At 47.2% G+C, this 22,034-nt stretch overlaps 1 protein-coding gene across 3 annotated transcripts in view; it reads left to right on the top strand.

Moving 5' to 3' along the window:
* Positions 1–22,034, top strand: part of FOCAD (focadhesin) — a 141,248-nt gene that overhangs the window by 3,170 nt on the left and 116,044 nt on the right. For all 3 annotated transcript variants that reach the window (XM_082204526.1, XM_082204525.1, XM_082204527.1), the window contains exons 2-8: positions 1,653–1,742; positions 3,114–3,188; positions 4,337–4,491; positions 7,974–8,078; positions 17,831–17,932; positions 19,407–19,611; positions 21,169–21,375. In XM_082204526.1, the coding sequence (XP_082060652.1) occupies positions 1,686–1,742; positions 3,114–3,188; positions 4,337–4,491; positions 7,974–8,078; positions 17,831–17,932; positions 19,407–19,611; positions 21,169–21,375 (906 nt within the window). In that variant the 5' untranslated portion in view covers positions 1,653–1,685. The remainder of the gene's footprint in view (positions 1–1,652; positions 1,743–3,113; positions 3,189–4,336; positions 4,492–7,973; positions 8,079–17,830; positions 17,933–19,406; positions 19,612–21,168; positions 21,376–22,034) is intronic.

The following is a 22,034-nucleotide window of genomic DNA, read 5'->3' as shown; positions in this document are numbered from 1 at the left end:
TACTGACACCTCGTTGCCAAATGTCGAGCCTTGACTTCAGCCGCGAGAATGATGTAAAGAGAATCGTCCATAAAAGGGGCTGGGGAATAATCATGCTTCCAGTTGGATCCATGCATATAATTGTTGGATTATGGAGAAATTATAGAGATATGCGCTGGATTATGGAGAAAGCTAGAGAGTTCCAGAAAGACATCTATTTCTGCTTCATTGACTATGCAAAAGCCTTGGACTGTGTCGACCACAGCAAACTATGGCAAGTTCTTAAAGAAATGGGAGTGCCTGATCAGCTCATCTGTCTCTTGAGAAATGTGGGACAAGAAGCTACAGTTAGAACTGGATATGGAACAACAGATTGGTTCAAAACTGGGAAAGGAGTACGACAAGGCTGTATATTGTCTCCCTGCTTATTTAACTTATATGCAGAATTCCTCATGCAAAAGGCTGGGCTGGATGAATCCCAAGCCGGAATTAAGATTGCCGGTAGAAATATCAACAACCTCAGATATGCAGATGACACAACCTTGATGGCAGAAAGGGAGGAGGAATTAAATATCCTTTTAATGAGGGTAAAAGAAGAGAGCACAAAATATGGTCTGAAGCTCAACATCAAAAAAACGAAGATCATGGCCACTGGGCCCATCGCCTCCTGGCAAATAGAAGGGGAAGAAATGGAGGCAGTGAGAGATTTTACTTTCTTGGGCTCAATGATCACTGCAGATGGTGACAGCAGTCACAAAATTAAAAGACGCCTGCTTCTTGGGAGGAAAGCAATGACAAACCTAGACAGCATCTTAAAAAGCAGAGACATCACCTTGCCAACAAAGGTCCGTATAGTTCAAGCTATGGTTTTCCCAGTAGTGATGTATGGAAGTGAGAGCTGGACCATAAAGAAGAATTGATGCTTTTGAATTATGGTGCTGGAGGAGACTCTTGAGCGTCCCGTGGACTGCAAGAAGATCAAACCTCTCCATTCTTAAGGAAATCAGCCCTGAGTGCTCACTGGAAGAACAGATTGTGAAGCTGAGGCTCCAATACTTTGGCCACCTCATGAGAAGAGAAGACTCCCTGGAAAAGACCCTGATGTTGGGAAAGATGGAGGGCACAAGGAGAAGGGGATGACAGAGGATGAGATGGCTGGACAGTGTTCTTGAAGCGACTAACATGAGTCTGACCAGACTGCGGGAGGCAGTGGAAGACAGGCGTGCCTGGCGTGCTCTGGTCCATGGGGTCACGAAGAGTCAGACATGACTAAATGACTAAACAACAACAACATATAATCGTATTTGTGAGCAAATGCAAGAGGAGGGCAGGATCCTGATCTGGGGATCCTGGGAACAGAATGAGTATCTGAAATGCATCCATCCAACAGTCATCTAAACAGAAAAGTTCCTTCAGATGAAAGATGTACAAAACTGGCTTTCATTACCGTTTGATTTTCTGATTATTTTGGCTGCCATCAGATTATATGTATTGTGCATGTTTTGTTTTGTGTCGTTTTAAAAGAGAGAGAGAATAACAGGAGGAAGGAAAGTGTGTGATATTTCAAAGCAACGAAGGGGAGGGTAAGATGCTAGGATGACTACAATCTGCTTAACAGTTGGACTTTGGATTCTTAGCCTTTGTTGATGTGCTTCGATTGTCTCTGTTTGCAGAAGCTGAATGGGTAGCAGGTGGAAGAAAGAGCCATGTCAGAAGAAATCAGAAAGAGACTTGATTTCCCTAACACCCTTATACAGTCACAGGTAAGAAGCTGCATACTTTCCCCTTTTTGTTTTCCCCACCTGGACAATTTTAATGCCATCAGCAAACCCAGCCACCTCACTCATTTATGAATAAGTGAAAAAGCATCTTTCCACATGCAGATCCTTGGAAGACCCCACTTCCTACACCCTGAAGGCATCCTTTTTTTTCACTTGTTGATTCACTGTGGACCAGTTTCCTTTGCATCTGTAGCTTCAGGAACCCTTTACAGCAGGTTAGATGAGTAGTCTGGGTAGCCCAAGATTATCCACTCTCACTGGCAGGATCTCCCAGGCTTGGGGGGGGGGGGACTCCTGTCTGAGCACCTGCTCCTGAGACCTTTTGAAAAGGGAGATGCCAGAGACTGATCCACTGAACTGTGGTCCCTCTGCTTGCTTTGATTTCCATAAGTCAGCACCAGGCAACGACGACTGCACCGATTCAGCAAATAGGCCAAGTGGTTGTTTGGGGCCTCCTTAATAATAATAATAAATTTTATTTATACCCTACCCTACCCTTCCTGGCCAGAGCCAGGCTCAGTGCGGCTATCACCAGTAAAATTACAGTAAAAACATAATAGGAAAAAACCACCTATATAAAATACAGGTTAAAATGCAGCCTCATTTTAAAAGTAGCCGATAAATCAAGACCATATGGGGAGGGAAACATAAGGGTCAGACGGAGTCCAAACCAAAGGCCAGGCGGAACAGCTCTGTCTTGCAGACCCTGCGGAAAGATGTCAAGTCCCGCAGGGCCCTTGTCTCTTGTGACAGAGCGTTCCACCAAGTCGGGGCCAGTACTGAAAAGGCCCTAGCCCTGGTTGAGACCAATCTAATCACCTTGCAAGTTGGGACCTCCAAGGTGTTGTCATTTGTGACCTTAAGGTCCTCTGTGGAGCATACCAGGAGAGGCGGTCTCGTAGGTACATGGGTCCTAGGGCGCATAGGGCTTTAAAGGTCAAAACCAGCACCTTAAACCTGACCCTGTACTCCACCGGGAGCCAGTGCAGTTGGTAAAGCTCTGGATGAATGTGATGCCGCAGCGAGGACCCCGTAAGGAGCCTCGCCGCGGCATTCTGCACCTGCTGGTGTTTCTGGGTCAGCTTCAAGGGCAGCCCCACGTAGAGCGAGTTACAGTAATCAAGCCTGGTTTCTAGAAGCGCCTTGAAGCAGGTTGCAATGTGCAAAGTCGCAGAGGATGCTTGGTTGTGACCCTGTAAGACCACTAGCCACCCTGTCTGACTTTGCAAGGTTATCCTGGAGTCCAGTTCTTTGATTACCTGTTGCAGCCGTTTGGCACAGCAGGACGTCTCGAGTTGCCGCCGCAGGGCTCCGATAAGGAACATAACACGGCAATTTGTGTTTCCTTCGTAGACGGTGGGCCATCTTGTCACTGCTGTGCTGAAAGAAAATGTTTCGTCTAACAAGATAAGCCAGTCCACTAACCAGGTTTGTTTCGTTGCTTTCACCTTCTCTTTCCCGCATCGGCCTGGCAGCTGACTTTATGGCATTACATGATTGAGAATCAATCCTGGAAATGTTAAATCTTTATGGCTGAAGAGTAATTCTTTGCAAGGTTTTGTGTGTGTGTTTTTAAATGAACTACTTAATAGTACGAGACTGCAAGGAGGGCGTGGGTAACGGTGGACCTCTCCCCTCCCTGCTTTGCCCAGGCAAGGTGTCCTGGCAACGCCTCACCTCCTCCGAACCCTGCAGCTCCTCTCCACTGGAGGCGTGGTTACTCTCCCCCCACTGAGGAGGAGCTGCTTTCTACGATCTTTGGGGGCTCTCTGTAATCCATCCGGCTTTTCCTCTCTCCCTCCTGAACCAATGGCAGTTCCCTGGCACGTTTGCTTCAGGTTGAGCATTTTCAGGTTGCGTCCCATGGCGACCCGGAAGTACTGGAAAGGGTTACTTCCGGGTTTTGCCGCATACGCAGACGCTCAAAATGACATCACGCGCATGCGCAGAAGCGGTGAATCACGACCCGCGCACATGCAGATGCGCAGACGTGGGTTGCGTTCTGCTCATGTTGTGAACGGGGCTCCGGAACTGAAATACAATTAATAAGAAGTATGCAACCAGTCCATTCAGAATGTAGGCACCCTATATATAGAAATGAGCAAACTGGTGATACTTTAGGGAGCAGGCAAGCAGGCGGAGGCCATGACTTACACCCTAGGAGCCTACACAACACAAAACACTGTTGCTGTATGTAAGTTTTTATTTTATTTGCTTTTTATCTTGTATTTTGGAAATGTACATCCAGGTTTTTTTCCTTTAATTCTTTTGGGGGGCCCCCAAGAGAGTGGGACCCTAAGCTAGAGCTTGTTTAGCTTATACGTATATCCAGCACTGGATGGGCGCCTGATGGGAGGGGTGACCCTGGTTAAAACCTTTTGCCACAACTTGAGGGAGTTCATAGAGCCAGCTGGTAAGTTGGCACCATAAGCTGCAGCTGGAGAAGCGTCCCAAGGAACCTCTGTCCTGTCGTTTTGTGGAGAGAAATAATATTTTCAGTTGCGTACCAATTTAAGGAAGCAGAAAGTTGCTGTGTTGGTAAGTCAGCAGTCTTGAAGGAGTGTTCTTGATTTCAGACCCCTGCCTTAAACTTGCTCTGGGAAAAGTGCTGCAGTGACAACGTGGTTGTCCGAACCTCGTGCTGTGAGGCTCTGGTGACGCTCGTCTCCCAGGATCACGCAGAACTCGGTTATGTTCTCAACGGAGCTCTCAACCTGATTCCTTCTGCCAGGTAATTTGCGGGTTGTTTGCATCATCCATGCCGTGCCCCTCTTACGCTTTAAAAAATAATTAAAAAAATGTTTCGATCATCTTTATTCAGCACATCTGTTCCAGCTTAGCTGCCTTGTACAGTGGTGCCTTGCAAGACGAAATTAATCCGTTCCGCGAGTCTCTTCGTCTAGCGGTTTTTTCGTGTTGCGAAGCAACCCTATTAGTGGCTTAGCAGATTAGCGCTATTAGCGGTTTAGCGGCTATTAGCGGTTTAGCGGCTATTAGCGGTTTAGCGGCTATTAGCGGCTTAGCGGCTTAGAAAAAGGGGGGGGAGGGGAAAAAATCGCAAGACTCGCAAGACTTTTTCGTTTTGTGAAGCAAGCCCATAGGGAAATTCGTCTTGCGAAGCGCATCGAAAAACGGAAAACCCTTTCGTCTAGCAGGTTTTTCGTCTTGCGAGGCATTCGTCTTGCGGGGCACCACTGTACCCAAGTTTGCACCATATTCATCACATGGTAATATGTGCTTCTCATAGGCATAGCCAGGATTTATGTGGAGTTTAGAGGGACCCTAAGAGTCATCTATTTCAACCCCCTGCAATGCAGGAATCTCAGCTCAAGCATCCATGACAGATGGCCATCCAACCTCTGCTTCAAAACTTCCAAGGAAGGAGAAACTACAACTTCCCAAGTCTTTTGTTCTGAACGGGCTTTTTACTTAGGCTTTGAAATTCTAGAATTTGTACAGTTTAAGCTCTGGGACTCCTTGGAGTGATACTTCCAAGTTTTTCGCAACAATATAAAATATTGTGTGCTTTTCTTTTCTTTTTTAAAATCTGAAGTTTTTGGCTGTATAGAGAATACTGTTTGTTGCTCATTTCTGTGCTGTTCAGTTATCATACTTGTATTTCTGCCCTTCCTCCAAGAACCTTAGTAGACTATGTAAGCTGCTACTTATTGGTCAGCCTAGAGAACTTTACTGCTGTCAGTAGAAAAGGTGTTTTGTTTTGTTTTTGTCCTTGACATGTCAATAATAATAATAATAATAGACATGTCAATAATAATAATAATAATAATAATAATAATAATAATAATAATAATAATTTATTATTTCTACCCCACCCATCTGGCTGGGTTTCCCCAACTACTCTGGGCGGCGTCCAACCGAATATTAAAAACAATACAGAATCAGACATTAAAAACTTCCCTAAACAAAGCCGTCTTCAGTTGTCTTTTAAAAGTAAAATAGTTGTTTATTGCCTTGACATCTGCTGGGAGGGCGTTCCACAGGGCAGGCGCCACTACGGAGAAGACCCTCTGCCTGGTTCCCTGTAACCTCACTTCTTGTAGTGAGGGAACCACCAGAAGGCCCTTGGAGCTGGACCTCAGTGTCTGGGCAGAACGATGGGGGTGGAGATGCTCCTTCAGGTATACTGGGCCAAGGCCATTTAGGGCTTTAAAGGTCAGCACCAAAACGTTGAATTGTGCTCGGAAACATACTGGGAGCCAATGAAGATCTTTCAGGACCGGTGTTATATGGTCTTGGCGGCCACTCCCAGTCCCTAGTCTAGTTGCCGCATTCTGGATTAGTTGTAGTTTCTGGGTCACCTTCAAAGGTAGCCTCACGTAGAGCGCATTGCAGTAGTCTAACTGGGAGATAACCAGAGCATGCACCACCCTAGCAAGACAGTCTGCGGGCAGGGAGGGTCTCATCCTGTGTACCAGATGGAGCTGGGAGACAGCTGCCCTGGACACAGTGTTGACCTGTGCCTCCATGGACAGCTGTGAGTCCAAAATGACTCCCAGGCTGCGTGCCTGGTCCTTCAGGGGCACAGTTACCCCATTCAGGACCAGGGAGTCCTCCACACCAATCCGCCCCCTATATCCCAAGAACAGTACTTCTGTCTTGTCAGAATTCAACCTCAATGCTGAACAATCAAACTGGCTCAATAGAATTATCTGTGAACACCTGACAACCAGTGCATTCCATGTGTGTAATGCATTACTTATGGCGCAATCGTATACATGCCTGTTTATAAGCAAGACCCATTGACTTCAGGTAAATGCGTACAGATGTTTGTTGGACTCCAATACCCAGATGCCCCAGTCAGAATAGCCGGCGGCCAGGGTTGATGGGAGTTGTAGTCCATCTTTGTCTGGAACGCACCATTTTGGCTACCTCTGGTGTATAGGTTTGGAGGTTCAGTCTAGCCCGAAGCTCAAATTATTTCGCCACATGCCTGCCAAAAAGAAATGTGAGCCTTGGTGCCCTACATTTCTTTGAATACTGGGTGAGATACGTGGTGGTGGAGGTGTGGAATCAAAGCAAATGGGGAACGGATAAAAGGAAGAAGGCAAAGCTTAATAGGTTACAGAGTTTCCAGGACTGGTACCGTGCGAGACATATTTTTCACCCCTTCTAAACTTCCACAAAATCACATTTTCAGCTGGCTTTTCTCATGCCTGGACCCAGTTAGAAAAACAGAAAACCACCCCACAAACTCTCGAGAGACTGCAAGGCAACAGAGTTTCCCCTAAAGAATAGTTTGTTCTTTTAAAAAATATTTTTTTTAAAAAAAGAGATCCAGCTCTGCTGACAGATTATCCAAATCGAATGAAGACTTTGAAAACACGGTGTGGGAACGCGTGCCCTATGGTGTACTGAAGTAGCTGAGATTTATAGATAAAGACGACAGTGTGATTAAATTGACTTGCATAGGACACACAGTACCAGCTCAATTACTTCCAACCCCAACCCCTTAGTGGAAAGATCAGAGACAGCTGGTAAAGGTAAAGGTAAAGGGACCCCTGACCATTAGGTCCAGTTGTGACCGATTCATCTCGCTTTATTAGCCGAGGGAGCCGGCGTACAGCTTCCGGGTCATGTGGCCAGCATGACTGAGCCGCTTCTGGCAAACCAGAGCAGCGCACAGAAACACCGTTTACCTTCCCGCCGGAGTGGTACCTATTTATCTACTTGCACTTTGACGTGCTTTCGAACTGCTAGGTTGGCAGGAGCAGGGACCGAGCAACGGGAGCTCACCCCGTCGCGGGGATTCGAACCGCCGACCTTCTGATTGGCAAGTCCTAGGCTCTGTGGTTTAACCCACAGCGTCACCTGCGTCCCTAGACAGCTGGTAAGCAGCTCCAAAAGCAACTTGCATGCCATTACTAATTTTGGGTAGTTCAGTGGAGTGTTTGGGACTCATCCATTACTTCCCCCGAAGAGCTCAAGATTGCATGCCTGTTTTTGGCACAGGCTCCCTGCTCTGGTGTCCCCACCACCCCCAAATATTTATTATTTCTTTATTTCCAATGTTCATGTACTACCGAATGACGAAAGTCCTCTGCGGGACTTTTAAAGTCCTGTTGCACAAATAGAAATCCCAGGATGAGGGAATTGGATACCGCCCATCGTGGAAAAAGTCTCTCCACCCTCCTCCAGCCCCATGCTTTGCACAACAGTGTTGATATGAACTTGCACTGATTTTGCTTTTGATAGGAACGTCCACGGTTTGGTAAAAATCCTTGTCAAACTGCTGCAGAGGCAGGCCTTGAAGATGAGCAAAAGCGAAGAGGAGCCGTTGGGGGAGTTCTATGCAATCAGGTATGTTTTATAAATGGTTCGATTTCTGAGTGCTAATTTGAATGTAACAAGGACTCGTCTGGCACCTAGCAGACAGGCAAATTTATTATTACAGTGGCCCCTTGGTTCTCAAACACCTTGGTACTCAAACAACTTGGAACCCAAACACTGCAAACCAGGAAGTAAGTGTTCCAGTTTGCGAACTTTTTTCGGAATTAGAATGTGCTCCGTTTTGAGTATTACGCTTCTGATTTGAGTGTTACGCTGAGGTCTGTCTGTTTTTGCTATTTATTTTGTGGTTTTGTGGCTCTTTTTTGTTTGTTTTTGTGACTGTGTGGAACCCAGTTCAGCTACTGATGGATTGATTGTGTGACTGCAGTACATTGTTTATTGCTTTCATTTTATGGATCAATGGTCACGTTAGATAGTAAAATTCATGTTAAATTGCTTTTTTGGGGGGTTGTTTTTAAAAATCTGGAATGGATTAATCCATTTTGCATTACATTCTATGGGAAAGCGCGCCTTGGTTTTGGAACGCTTTGGTTTTGGAACAGACTTCCGGGAACGGATTAGGTTTGAGAACCAAGGTGCCACTGTACATAAGTTTTCTTGGACTAAAGCCCACACCATCACGTGTTTGTAATGAAGTGGACTCCAATGTACAAATGCCACAATAAATTGTTTAGCCTTTTAGGGGGGCACATCCTAGGGTTTTTCAGAGGCAGGGGTGCCTCTCCGGAAACTCTGTGAATAAAATGGAGCAGAATTTCATCAGAACAGGGAGGAGGTTGAAGTTGCTGCTGATCTTGCATTGCTTTGTACAAAACTTTAAAGCAATGAAACCTGTGTAATAAATATCAAGTGTTTGCTCTTTTTTAAATTTAAATAAATAGATTTTAAACATGTTGTCAGGGAACTGACATCAGAGGGAAAGGAGGTGGTAGGGCTCCCAGAGACTGGGAGAGACTCAACAGCAAAAGCAGGGACCAGCAGGGGGAGCACGGGGTCTCTGGAGGGGAATCTCAGTAATACTGAGAGAGACGCAGCAACGCAGGCAGGAAGCAGGGGAGAGAAAGGGGTGAGAGACACTTCCAGCGAAAATAGTGGGGAGGTGTCAGAAGCAACTGCAGGGAGACCCATGCTTCGTCGGAAGCTGTCACGTCGTGAGTCCAGGAGACGTGTTTCCGTTAAGGAACTTCTTTGTTGGAGGCGTTTCCGCAAACAGCCACTGTCGGACTCCACCAGTGACTAGAGCAGATATGTCTGATGAGCTCTGTCACACACAGAGGCTTGTGGAGCCGCACAAACTCTGAAGGGGCACACTTTTAAGCACAAGCAGCTAATCAACCCCCTGACAGCAGTCCGACAGTCTTTGTACGCTGCCTGTGCAGGAGAAAGCATCATGAGCGACCCAGCAGGAGCCGGAGCCGGAGGAGCTGATCCAAGCTTGGAGGAAAGATACCGAGCATTGGAAGTCCAACTTGCGCTGCAGACGGCGAGGCTGGAGGAGAGGAGGGCGCAGGATGCTGACAAGAAGGGGAGAACCACTCAGTTCCCCAGAAAGGTACCAGGATTGGTGCAGAAGTTTGGGGGGGACCCCAAGGACTATCATGCCTTATGCAATATGCCCTGAATGTGCAGTTTGATGAGTTCCCTGATGAGGAATCGCGAGTTGCTTTCGTAATTGGGCATCTTGAGAAGGGCGCGCGTGATTGGGTTCGGCCCCTGATGGCAACGCACAACGATATCCTAAAGGACACTATGAAATTCTTTCGTGCAATGGATATCATGTTTTCCAGCGATATTGAGGAAGGGTTGGTGCGCAGACAGCTGATGGCTTGCAAGCAGGGAAGCAGATCTGTCCGTGAGTACTGGACTGAATTTACCATGCTGATTCACAGATTGGGGTGGGATTTATCGGCAGCACCCATTCAGATGCTGTTTGAAGAAGGTCTTTCTTCGGCTGTGAAAGACGAGCTGTCCAGGAGCCCCAGGGCTGTGTCGATGGATCAGCTGACCAAGTCTGCGCTGACCATTGGAGCGCGCCAGGAGGCAAGAGCCTTGGAGAGGCGGGAAGGGAGAGGGGAACGTTGGAAGGAGTTACGCATTCCAGACATTCCTGAGCCAGCTTTCCCGCCGGCAGAGCCGATGGAAATCGGAACAGCCCGCGCGCGCGCAGTTTCAAAGCCCAGTGAGGGGGCGAAGAAGGAGGGAAAGGGAGCCCGGAAATGCTATCTCTGCCAACAGCCAGGCCACTTTGCCAGAGTCTGCCCCCAGAGGAAGGAATGGCAAGGGATGGTGGGCGCAGTGGAGGGAGGAGAGCAGGGAGAAACGGAGCAAGTAAAAGCCAACGCCTGGTTGCCGTCAGGGCACTGCAACCAGGCTCAAGAGCAGTGAAAGTGCCCGTACCAGAAGCTCCTCGACCTGCCCTAGTGATTGAAGTGTCGCTAGAGCTGCAAAATGGACACCCCCTACAAGTAAAGGCGCTGTTGGATTCCGGCAGCTCTTGCAATTTTATGAGCAAGGAGTTTGCTGCTGAACATCAGATACAGACTATCCCTTTAAGCAACCCCCTGCAGGTGACCACAATCGATGGCAGGGAGCTGTTGGGAGGAGGAGTCAGCTTGCAGACCGTCCCAATGATAATGAGGGTGGCAAGGCACACAGAACTGATAGCGTTTAATGTGGCCACCTTGGGAGGCGCTCCCATTATTTTGGGAATGAGCTGGCTAGCCCTACATGATCCGCTGGTGGGCTGGCATCAAAGAGTGGTTTCCTTCGGTTCAGCACATTGCTTAGAACACTGCAGGGGGGAAAGGGGTTCAGCAGGGGCCCAAGCCACCCTGGCAGGGACTGAAGTAATGGAGAAAGGGAAGGTGCCACCACAGTATGCTGATTTCAACGATGTGTTCAGCGAGAAGGAAGCTGATCAACTACCCCCGCATAGGCCCTTTGATTGCCAGATTAATCTACTCCCTGGAGCCCAGCTTCCTGTAGGCAAGCTGTATGCCATGTCAGACAGGGAGATGCAGGAGTTGAGAGCGTTCATTGACAAGAACCTGAAGAGAGGCTTCATCAGGGAGTCTAAGGCAGCGGGGGGTAGCCCAGTGTTTTTTGTGGATAAAAAAAACACGGACAAGCCGAGGCTGGTATGTGACTTTCGACAGTTAAATGCAGTGACTGAGCCTGCGGCTTTTCCCATGCCCAGGATTGATGATATTTTGACCAGGGTGCGAAAAGGAAAGATTTTTACAAAGCTGGACCTGAGGGGGGCGTACAACCTGATACGTATAAGGAAAGGGGATGAATGGAAGACCACCATGTTCACCCCTTTGGGGGCATTTGAATATCTCGTGATGCCTTTTGGATTACAAACAGGCTCCGCGTGTTTTCAAAGTTTTATGAACCACGTGCTGGGGCCTTTGCTCTACAAGAATTGCGTGGCCTTCCTAGATGACGTGTTGGTGTATTCGGAGAACGAGGAGCAACATGTGAGAGACGTCAGGGAAGTGTTGAGCAGGCTGCAAGCCAACCGACTGTGGGTGAAACTGGAGAAGTGTCAGTTTCATACCAAGGAGGTGGAATTCCTGGGGTACCGCTTGTCCGATAAGGGGTTGGCTATGGACCCCAGCAAGGTTCAAGCGGTGCTGGAATGGAAAACACCCAAGACCAAGAAGGATGTGCAGAGGTTCCTAGGGTTTGGAAACTTTTATCGTAAGTTCATCCGGAACTTCGCCCACCTGACGGCGCCCATCACGGACTGTCTCAGTGGCAAAAAGAAGTTTGTTTGGACGGGGGAGGCGGAGAGAGCGTTTGATGAACTGAAAAAGGCCTTCGCCTCTGACGAACAACTTCTACATGTGGATTTACAAAAAAAGCTGAGGGTCGAAACAGACGCGTCGGACAGAGCCATAGGGGCGGTGCTTCTTCTGCAGCCGGGGAAGGAGGGGTCAGAGTGGCGACCGTGTGCCTTCTTTTCGCGAAAGCTGAACAAATCTGAGAGGAACTACACGGTGTACGACCGGGAACTTCTTGCCATTTATGAGGCCTTCCGGAGATGGAGGCATCTACTAATTGGTGCACAACAGAAGGTGCAAGTGTGCACGGACCATAAGAATCTAGAGTATTGGAGAACTGCGCGAGTGCTCAACCAACGGCAGTTGAGATGGGCCCAGGAGTTCTCCAAATTTAACTTTGAGATTTGTTACGTACCAGGCCCGGAGAACGTTAGGGCTGACGCTCTCTCACGCAAACCTGAATATTTGGAGGGAGAGGGTGCACCCGAGGAGACCCATGTCATTCCCGAGGACCGCTGGGTGTGTGGGGCGGCATTGGTGGGGCAAAGGGAGCTGGTAGAGGGAACGGTGCAGGATGAATACGCCCAGGACAAACTCAGGAGTCTCAGGAGGGAGGGAGACAAACCCGGGGGTTTTGAGGAGAGAAATGGGGCATTGTACTACAAGGGAGCGTTATACATACCTGAAGGGGAATTGAGGGAAAAGGTACTCAAGCAACTGCACGATAACCCCACAGCCGGGCATTTTGGGCAACACAAAACCATGTGGCTGGTCACCAGGGAATTCTGGTGGCCCAAGGTCAGGGAAGATGTGCGGGAATATGTGAGAGGGTGTGACAGATGCCAACGAGCCAAAGGGGAGAGGCGGGCACCGGCAGGTTTATTAGAACCACTACCCACGCCGGAGAGGCCATGGGAGGCAGTGGCAATAGATTTCATGACTGATCTGCCCAGGTCCAAAGGGAAAACAGCCATCATGGTGGTGGTAGACCTGTTAACCAAGATGGCCCACTTTATAGCCTGCTCACATGCGGTCACAGCAGAAGAAACCGCCAAATTGTTTGTGGAAAATGTGTTTAGGTTGCATGGCGCCCCCTTGAGGGTGGTTTCGGACCGAGGGAAACAATTTACTTCCAGGTTCTGGAGGAGGCTCATGAGCTTATTGCATGTAGAGGTCAATTTCTCTACTGCCCGTCATCCCGAAACCAACGGGCAGGCGGAAAGAGCCAATGGTGTCCTCCAGCAATATTTGAGGTGTTATGTTAATGACAGAGAGAATGATTGGGTGGAGAAGCTGGCGTTGGCAGAATTTGCCTACAACAATGCAGAGAACGTGTCCACGGGGATGAGCCCCTTTTTGGCCAATCACGGGTGTCATCCCCGAGCCTTCCCAGGGGGGGAGGGGGAGAACTGGAGCGTTCCAGCCGCAGAACAGTTCGTTGAAGAAATGGAAGCTATCCACCGCCAACTTCAACTTAATTTAAACCGGGCGAAGGAGGAATATAAGAGGCAGGCAGACAAAACCAGAAGGGAAGGGGAAAGCATTAGGGTGGGGGACCAGGTGTGGCTGTCCACCCAAGGGTTACCGTTTAAAGGAGGTTGTAAGAAGTTAAGACCCAGAAGACTGGGTCCATTTGAAGTCACGCAACAGGTCAACCCAGTGGCTTTCAGACTCCGGTTACCGAACCACATGAAGTTGCACCCAGTGTTCCACAGATCGTTGCTGTCACCGTATATAGGGGACAGAGAGGGGAGGGTCAATAGGGGACCAGCGATGGAGGAAAAAGAACAAAGCTACCATGTAGCGGAGATTCTCGATTCCAGGTGGAAGGGAGAGCAAGTAGAGTACTTGGTAAGGTGGGAAGGGGAACCGGAGTCGGAAAACACCTGGGTCAGGGCAGAGGATGTAGATGACGAGGTTCTGATTGAAGCCTTTCATCAGAGATTCCCTCGTAAACCCCAGCCAGTGGCGAGGTTCCGGAGGGAATACTTCGCCACCACCGACGAAGAAGAAGAGTTGGAGGGGTTCGCTGATTCCGAGGTGGAGGAGGATTCAGCGAGTCGGAACGAAGACCGATGGAGGGAAATGTTTGAGACGTCTGAAGATGAAGAGGATTCGTTTCGGGGTTTCAGCTCCTCACCGCCCAGAGGAGAGGGAGGGGGCGGGGGGGAAGGGGGCCCTGGAGGGGAGGTGGATGTCAGGGAACTGACATCAGAGGGAAAGGAGGTGGTAGGGCTCCCAGAGACTGGGAGAGACTCAACAGCAAAAGCAGGGACCAGCAGGGGGAGCACGGGGTCTCTGGAGGGGAATCTCAGTAATACTGAGAGAGACGCAGCAACGCAGGCAGGAAGCAGGGGAGAGAAAGGGGTGAGAGACACTTCCAGCGAAAATAGTGGGGAGGTGTCAGAAGCAACTGCAGGGAGACCCATGCTTCGTCGGAAGCTGTCACGTCGTGAGTCCAGGAGACGTGTTTCCGTTAAGGAACTTCTTTGTTGGAGGCGTTTCCGCAAACAGCCACTGTCGGACTCCACCAGTGACTAGAGCAGACATGTCTGATGAGCTCTGTCACACACAGAGGCTTGTGGAGCCGCACAAACTCTGAAGGGGCACACTTTTAAGCACAAGCAGCTAATCAACCCCCTGACACATGTGTACAGCATAATCTATGTACTTCTGGGCATGCTTCAATGTATATTTGTTGTGTTAAATTAACTTGTGTTTACTGTAAAAAAAAAACAAACCCAAACCCTTTGAATTCAGTGGAGTTTACTTTCAGGTAAATGGGGTTAGGATTGCAACCTTAGTTGTTGAATTGTTATTAATTATTATTTTCATTTCCCCCCCAAAATTTTTTATTGGTTTTTACAACATTAACAACAAACAAAAACACAAAGCGAACAAATATAGCAAACATAAATCATAACCTTATTGAAAATAACAGTTATTAACTTTGTAAAGAGACTTCCTCGTTTCCCCTTAGTTGAATTTCATTACATATCCTTATAATGGTTTTCCAAATCCCAAGTTTTATACACTTTAAGTTGAACATTAACATCTTTAAATCTTCTCCTTAAACATACTATTTTATCAGTTAACATAAATACAATCCTAAGCCCATTAAATATCTGGAAGCTATTTCCGGTTAGTTTAGCTTAACAAATTTAGCTAAATAATCATTAAATTTCTTCCATTCTTCGTGCTGTTCCTCCTCCTCCTCTTCCGGTTAGGTTGGCTAGCTCCAAAAAATCCACCATCTTCATCTGCCATTCTTCTACTGTTGATATTTGTGAGAACAGTGCCACCATATGTGTATTAAACCTCCTCTTTAGTAACTTTTACAATAATACCATTCTTCTGTGCCATTTTCTTTTAAATTTTGTGCAATAAGGGCTGGTATCGTACAGTGGCCAAGCATGAACATGTGATCTATGAAGTCCCAGGTTCAGGTGTGTTACCGGTCCTGAATTCAATAGGTAGCTTTAACTGAACTGCTAATCTTTCAGTCCCATTTGCTTTCCTGGAATTTCTGGAATCCTTTACTTAAAAGAGATAGAAGACTGCAATGAGGGGGTGCTACTCTGCAGGGCTATTGTGAGAATTACTCTGACAACACATATGAAGGGTATTGGAAGTTCTGCCTACATAAACAATGGTTTCCTAAATGCCTCACCGGATATGAACTGATCCCAGCATTTGAAAAGCTTATTTTTCCTCCCTCCTACATTCAGCTGATTCTTCCCTGGCCTTTGCCACCAAATTGTGGAATTAAAATTCAAGGCAGGAAGTTGTTGTTGTTTAGTCGTTTACTTGTGCCCGCCTCTTCGTGACCCCATGGACCAGAGCACGCCAGGCACCCCTGTCTTCCACTGCCTCCCGCAGTTTAGTCAAACTCATGCTGGTAGCTTCGAGGACACTATCCAACCATCTCGTCCTCTGTTGTCCCCTTCTCCTTGTGCCCTCCATCTTTCCCAACATCAGGGTATTTTCCAGGGAGTCTTCTCTTCTCATGAAGTGGCCAAAGTCTTGGAGCCTCAGCTTCAAGATCTGTCCTTCCAGTGAGCACTCAGGGCTGATTTCCTTCAGAATGGAGAGGTTTGGTCTTCTTGCAGTCCATGGGACTCTCAAGAGTCTTCTCGAGCACCATAATTCAAAAGCATCAATTCTTTGGTGACCAGTCTTCTTTATGGTCCAGCTCTCACTTCCGTTCAACCAAGATTACAGTCGTCAAAACTGCCTAGTTGCCAGACGGCTCGAACGCTGCATATTTCAATACGACTTTTTGGTTCCTGAAATTCATTCTGAATGTGCAGATAAAATATAATGGATAGAATTCTACAGGATGTGGTCTTAGTGTGTGAAAATAGCCCAGATCCAAGGATCCCTAAGCATGGACCTCCAGGTGGTAGAGATGTCAGTCAGCATCCTGGCACCTGGGCATCTTCACTTGGTCGCAGGTGGCTGATAGCCCAGTGTAAAATGTGCCTGGCTAACTTTGAACACTACATTACACAGATCTAAGGCGTGGCCACACTTCTGTCCAACTGTGGTTACCACAACTCAAAGAGGAAATTGCAGATCTGGAAAATGTACAGAAAAGGCCAGCCAAAATAATCTGGCTTAAAACATATTCTGTATTTCAGACTGTTAACTAGGTATTTTCATTGTGTGCCTTGAGACTTAATTAACTAGTCCCCCCCCACACACACTTTAAATAATATATTTTTTTTGCAAATTTATTTATTTGGGTTTTTTTTTATTAAAATTTTACAATAACGTATCAACATACAATATAGAAAAAAGATTCCGCAGAATTTCCCGGACTTTCCTCCTCCTCTTTGTGGGTCCTATTGTTAGTCCTTTCCTCCTGCAACTTTTAGAATAATCCAAATCTTTTACATCTCCATTATGTCCAAAATTCACCATTAAACTACAAGTGTTATTCTAATCCCACTAACAAATTTACAATAGTTTTTAAGACAGATTCTAAATTTTCCCCATTCCTTATTGAAATTTTGGTCTTCCGGATTTCTGTTTCTTCCGGTCATTTTTGCCATTTCGGCGTAGTCCATCAACTTGATCTGCCATTTGTCTCTGGTGGCTGGTGGGGACTTTTTCTTCTCTCCATCTCAAGACTGAATTAACTACCGTATTTTTCACTCCATAGGGCGCACCGGACCATAGGGCGCACCTAGTTTTTAGGGGGGGGAATAAAGGGGAGGGAATTATCCCCCCCAGTTCAAGAGCGGTGGCAAGATTGCGCAACCTCCCCGCCGCTCCCGGAGCTTGCGGGGTTAGGGATGGGGGAAGCCCGAGCTTCCCCCGACTCCAGCCCCCAGAACAGGCAGCTATCCGCAAGCCTTCCGAGCGCAGCGGGAGCTCCCACCGCGCTCAGAAGGCTTGTGGATGGCTGCCTGAAGCCTGGCGAGCGCAGCGGGAATTGGCGCTGCGCTTGCCAGGCTTCAGGCTGCTGTCCACAAGTCTTCGGAGCGCTCCGAAGGCTTGCAGATAGCTGCCTGAAGCCTGGAGAGCGAGAGGGGTTGGTGCGCACCAACCCCTCTCGCTCTCCGGGCTTCAGCGAAAGCCTTCATTCGCTCCATAGGACGCACACACATTTCCCCTTCATTTTTGGAGGGGGAAAAGTGCGTCCTATAAAGCAAAAAATATGGTAGTTAATTTGTTCAGGTTTGTATGTGGTCTGCTCTCTCTCTCAAAGGTAGCACTGCCCTGAAATGTCTCTCCTGCTCAGCCGAGGACTTTGCATCACTGTTTATTCTCCTGTGTGTGAAATAAATAAGCAGATTTTTTTTTAAAGCTTGGATTTATGCAACTTGAATACAGTCACAACTTAATAGTAATTCTATATGAAAAACATGCAAGAAATGGGGAATGCCTGCACCTGCAGTTGTATTTGATTGTAGGCTAGTCTGGCTTCCACATTTTCTTCTATTTAAGTTTTATTTATTAATTTTCCCCCAGGAACTCTCCTCATCCCTTGATCACCGTTCTTGAGAACAGACCTGACTGCTGGCCAGCTCTCCTGCCGCAGATTACAGCCTTTTTCCAGCAGTGTCCAGAGAGGTAGGGAAGCCAGCAAAATCTACATTCACTCTCCGGGGATGGGAGATTTTGAAAAGGCCACATTGGGGCAATATGCAGTGCCCAAGTCATGTTTATGTGGCTTGTAGGTTCATGATTGAATTCAGGCTTTACAAAATGGAGAAAGAAAATGCGTGTGGGGGTTTTTTTGTGTGTGTGTCTTTGTGATGATAGAGTTGCATGTCGATATTTCCACGTAGCAGAACTGCTGCAGAAACAGAAATTGATAAGGAGATGGAAAGATGTACCCTCTAATTTTTCCAAGAAGTAGGGAACTGAAACCTCTGTTTCCTGTTGCTATTATATTAAACCAAGCACAACACAGGGGTGCCAACCTTTTTGTGCCCATGGGCACATTTGTAAACTGGATAAACATTGTGGGCACCACACGTACCCGTTAAGTAAGCACACCAGTACCTGATCTGTTGGCTACAACAGAATCCTTCTTTCTTTCTTTGAAACAATAAATATATATATTTATCAATAGAAATTTACAAATCAAATAATTTGTGTAATCATTTTGTGAGATTCTCTAAATCTCTTGACTTTCCCCCATCCCCTACATGGGTCCTTATTAAAATCATTAAGACTACATATCAATATGTTCGCCACTATTTTCATTTTCATTTTTCCAGATTGTCCGTAAACTTTGTTACTTTACAAGTGATTCTTATAGCCCGCCTATGGTTTCCTAAGTAAATTGTAAATTTTCCCCATTCCTTTTTGAAGTCCTTGTCTTTTTGGTTCCTGAGTCTCCCAGTTAGTTAACAGAATCCTAATTTCAGTGGAGGGAGGGGATCCTGTGGCCTAGAAGAAAGGCCTTTGGGGGGGGCACAGGTGGTGTGATCCCTGCAGTACTGTATCTGACCTGTTCCTTAACAGAAAGGGGGGGGGGTAAGAGAGCGCCTTTTGGTGGTTCCCTCAGTGCAGGAAGTGAAACTACAGGGAACCAGGCAGAGAGCACCTTCTCGGTGGTGGCACCCTCCCTGTGGAACGCCCTCGCATCAGATGCCAAGGAGATAAATAATTATACAGCTTTTATAAGACATCTGAAGTTTAATGTTTGATGTTTTATTATGTTTTTATATGTGTTGGAAGTCGCCCAGAGTGGCTGGGGCAATGCAGCCAGATGGGTGGGGTAAAAATAATAACACTATGATGATTAAATGTGTGTTCGGCGTATTCCATATGCACCCATCTTCCCAAGGGTTTCATCCAATTGTGGTTTTGTGTTAGAGAAAGAAGTTTGTGATGGTTCAGGGGAGCGGTGGTGAAAACTTTGTACGCTGCCTTGTGTGCACAAACCCCACAGTTGGATACAACCCGATTTCTTCATTTCCTGTAAATCTCTTCGGTTATGTCAATTACGCTGAAAATCATGGGGCCTCCGATGAAACCTCCATTTGTTTCTCCGCTGTTCTCTGTAAGTTCACCAAATTGTTTTCTCCACCTGCAGTGCAGAGAATTCATGTGTCTCTGTAATGAGACCTTTCCTGCGATACCTGTACTGTGAGCCTTGCCAGCTGAGGGAACATGCGGAATTGCGAATGGCTCTGCTTGGAGCTTTGCTTCAACCGCGTGGGCCTCAGAACAAGGAGAAACCTTGTGCCCTCGAGCGCCATCTCCTTCAGCTGCTTTGTGACTTGGTTCCACATTATCAGGTGAGGCATGGCTCTTTCCTACCTGACAGCATCAAAGCACTTCAACCCGTTGAGGAGGGGCAGATGCTTTGCGGCTTGAAGTGGAAAACAAGATGGCGTCGCCCCCGTTCCATGTTCAGAAGCTGAGTGGCCTAGCTGTTGTATCTCATTTCACAGTGAGGTGCCGTCTTACACCTCACCGGAGGGCAGCAGGCTAGTTCAAGGGGTGCAGGGCCTTAGCCCCCCTGTCTCCTTAGCCCCCTGTCTCTCCCCCCAGCACCTTGTGGGATGTAATCCACTGGGAGCAGTCAAATACCACATTCCTTGTTTTCCTAGAGTGGACATGCAGGGGAATGTTTGGTTCAGCCTGTCAAAACTTCCTGGTCCTCCTGGCTGGAGCATCCTTCCTTTGCATGTGATAGAGGGGGGGGTGACCTTACCTGTCCAGGTAACAAAAGGACGAGCCATGCAGCACTCTCTCTGTTTTTCACTCCCTTCGTCGTTTGACCAGCTTTTAGCTAAGACTGCTCTGCTAGCTTTCAGCTAGCAGTATAGCTGTTATCTTTTCCCTTTTCTTGCGAGGAATCCTATTCGGAATAAGGGAATTTCACTTAAAAAAAGGGAAAGTTGACAGTTATGGCTAGCAGAAGCACTGGGATTATTCCCCCATATGGGGTAGATCCACATGCAGATATTTGTAACTAATTCTGCCTTCAGGGATCCAACTCTGAACTGATGTAAGGAAACTTCTTGTATTGACTTTTTGTGGCATCTTTATTCTTTTAATAGGGATTCAAGGGAACTTACCAGGAACGTACAATTGAATCTATATAGATTGAATTGTATAATAGCGAGAGGCTCACACAAGCCTGCAACCAGCTATCTGCTATGCAATTAAAAAGGGGAATGTAACTCTGCTAAGTAAAGGAACTTGCTAGTGCAAGTTAGGTAGGATATTAATAAACAATATATCCTCTCCTGCCACACACACCTGTCACCTCAGGTGGCTTCCTCATTCTGCCTAATGGTAGAGGTGGCTCCTAAAGAGAAGGAAGCAGTATGTCAGACCACAGAAGTATATTTGAGGTAATCAGGTGTTCCTCAGGCAGGCCTGAGCTAGGGGACATATATTTTCAAAATCTTGCATTTGCCAGCAAATGGATGTTTTGAGCTCTTGAAGTTGCAGGTTGAGAAATTGAGAGTGCTCTCAACAGGGCGCATAGAGGGAAGTGAAAGTAGATGGAGGGATGTGCAGAAGAGGACAGGGTTTCTGTGCTTTCCGCAGCTGTGTGGAAGTGGGAATGTCTGACCCTCCTGAAGCACTGCGACATGCCAAAATTCCCTTTCCTGCTCTTCTGTTAAAGCTTCAAGAACCCAACTGTGTTTTGCATTTAGTCCTCCCTGTGTGGAACAGCCGCCCTCACTGTTCCCGTTTTCCACTTAAGACTAACATGGCTAGTTACAATCACTCGACTCACCTTGTAGGGTTGTTGTAACGAGAAAATTGGGAGCTGAAGACCCATGTTTGCAATAAATAAATGAACGAGTTTCTCAGTCGTACTTATTTCCTTCCTTCAGCTAAAAGACCTGCCGCAGGTCACAGAAAAGCTGCTGTTTTTGGAGCAGCTGGTCCGAAGTCTGCAGCGCCACCCCGCTTTTTGGAAAGCCCAGTTGCGCCAGCTCTGCCTGCAACTTTTATGCATCTGTGAGGTTTGCTTGCAGGTCACTGGGGAGTGTTCGTCCGTGATTTGCTTACTGGAAGAAAATGCTGACTTGCTGAAAGAGGTAGGATCTGGAGAGAGAGAGAGAGAGGGAGAGAGAGAATATCTATTGTTGTGACCTTCCAAATCTAATGCTTCTTCCTTTCCAGTTTTATCCAGTCACTAATCCACACCAAACATGCAGCCTCATAGTACAATTTAAGCCTCGTAGTACAATTTAAGAGTTTATTTATTTTTAAGAGTGCCATGTATTTTGGTTCCCAAGCTGCTTTTGCTTCACATCCACAACACTCTAGAACATACCAGAGCAATGTCACTTTTTCACGGTAGTAGACGTTAAGACACCAAAGGACACTGAGGATTGTTAGTTGTGTAACCAGGAGAACCTTGGGCCTAATTCTATGACCATTTGCAAATTACAGGCACGTTTGATATGTGCACGACTGCGTGTGTGTGCATCGTGCCGAACCCGAAAGTAGCCCAGAAACGACAGAGAGCCTTCTTCCCTTGTGGGTTCCTCAGCTGCTGCCCCCCACCGCTCACTCCTCTGCCTCTAGCCGGCCCATGGCAATTCATTTGTCCTATGCCACAGAGCAACTTCTTCTGTGATGCTAAATCGTGGCACCAAACTAGCCAGCACCTTAACAAAGGAACCGGTTTGGCAAACTTCATCTGATGCATTCTGCCCTCACAAATGCAGGGTCTCGGGTTCCAGAAGGGGAT

The sequence above is a fragment of the Podarcis vaucheri genome (assembly GCF_965113315.1).
Source record: "Podarcis vaucheri genome assembly, chromosome: 17".
Taxonomy (NCBI): domain Eukaryota; kingdom Metazoa; phylum Chordata; class Lepidosauria; order Squamata; family Lacertidae; genus Podarcis; species Podarcis vaucheri.
The sequence above is the reverse complement of the archived record's forward strand: the minus strand, read 5'-3'. Positions and strand labels throughout refer to the sequence as shown.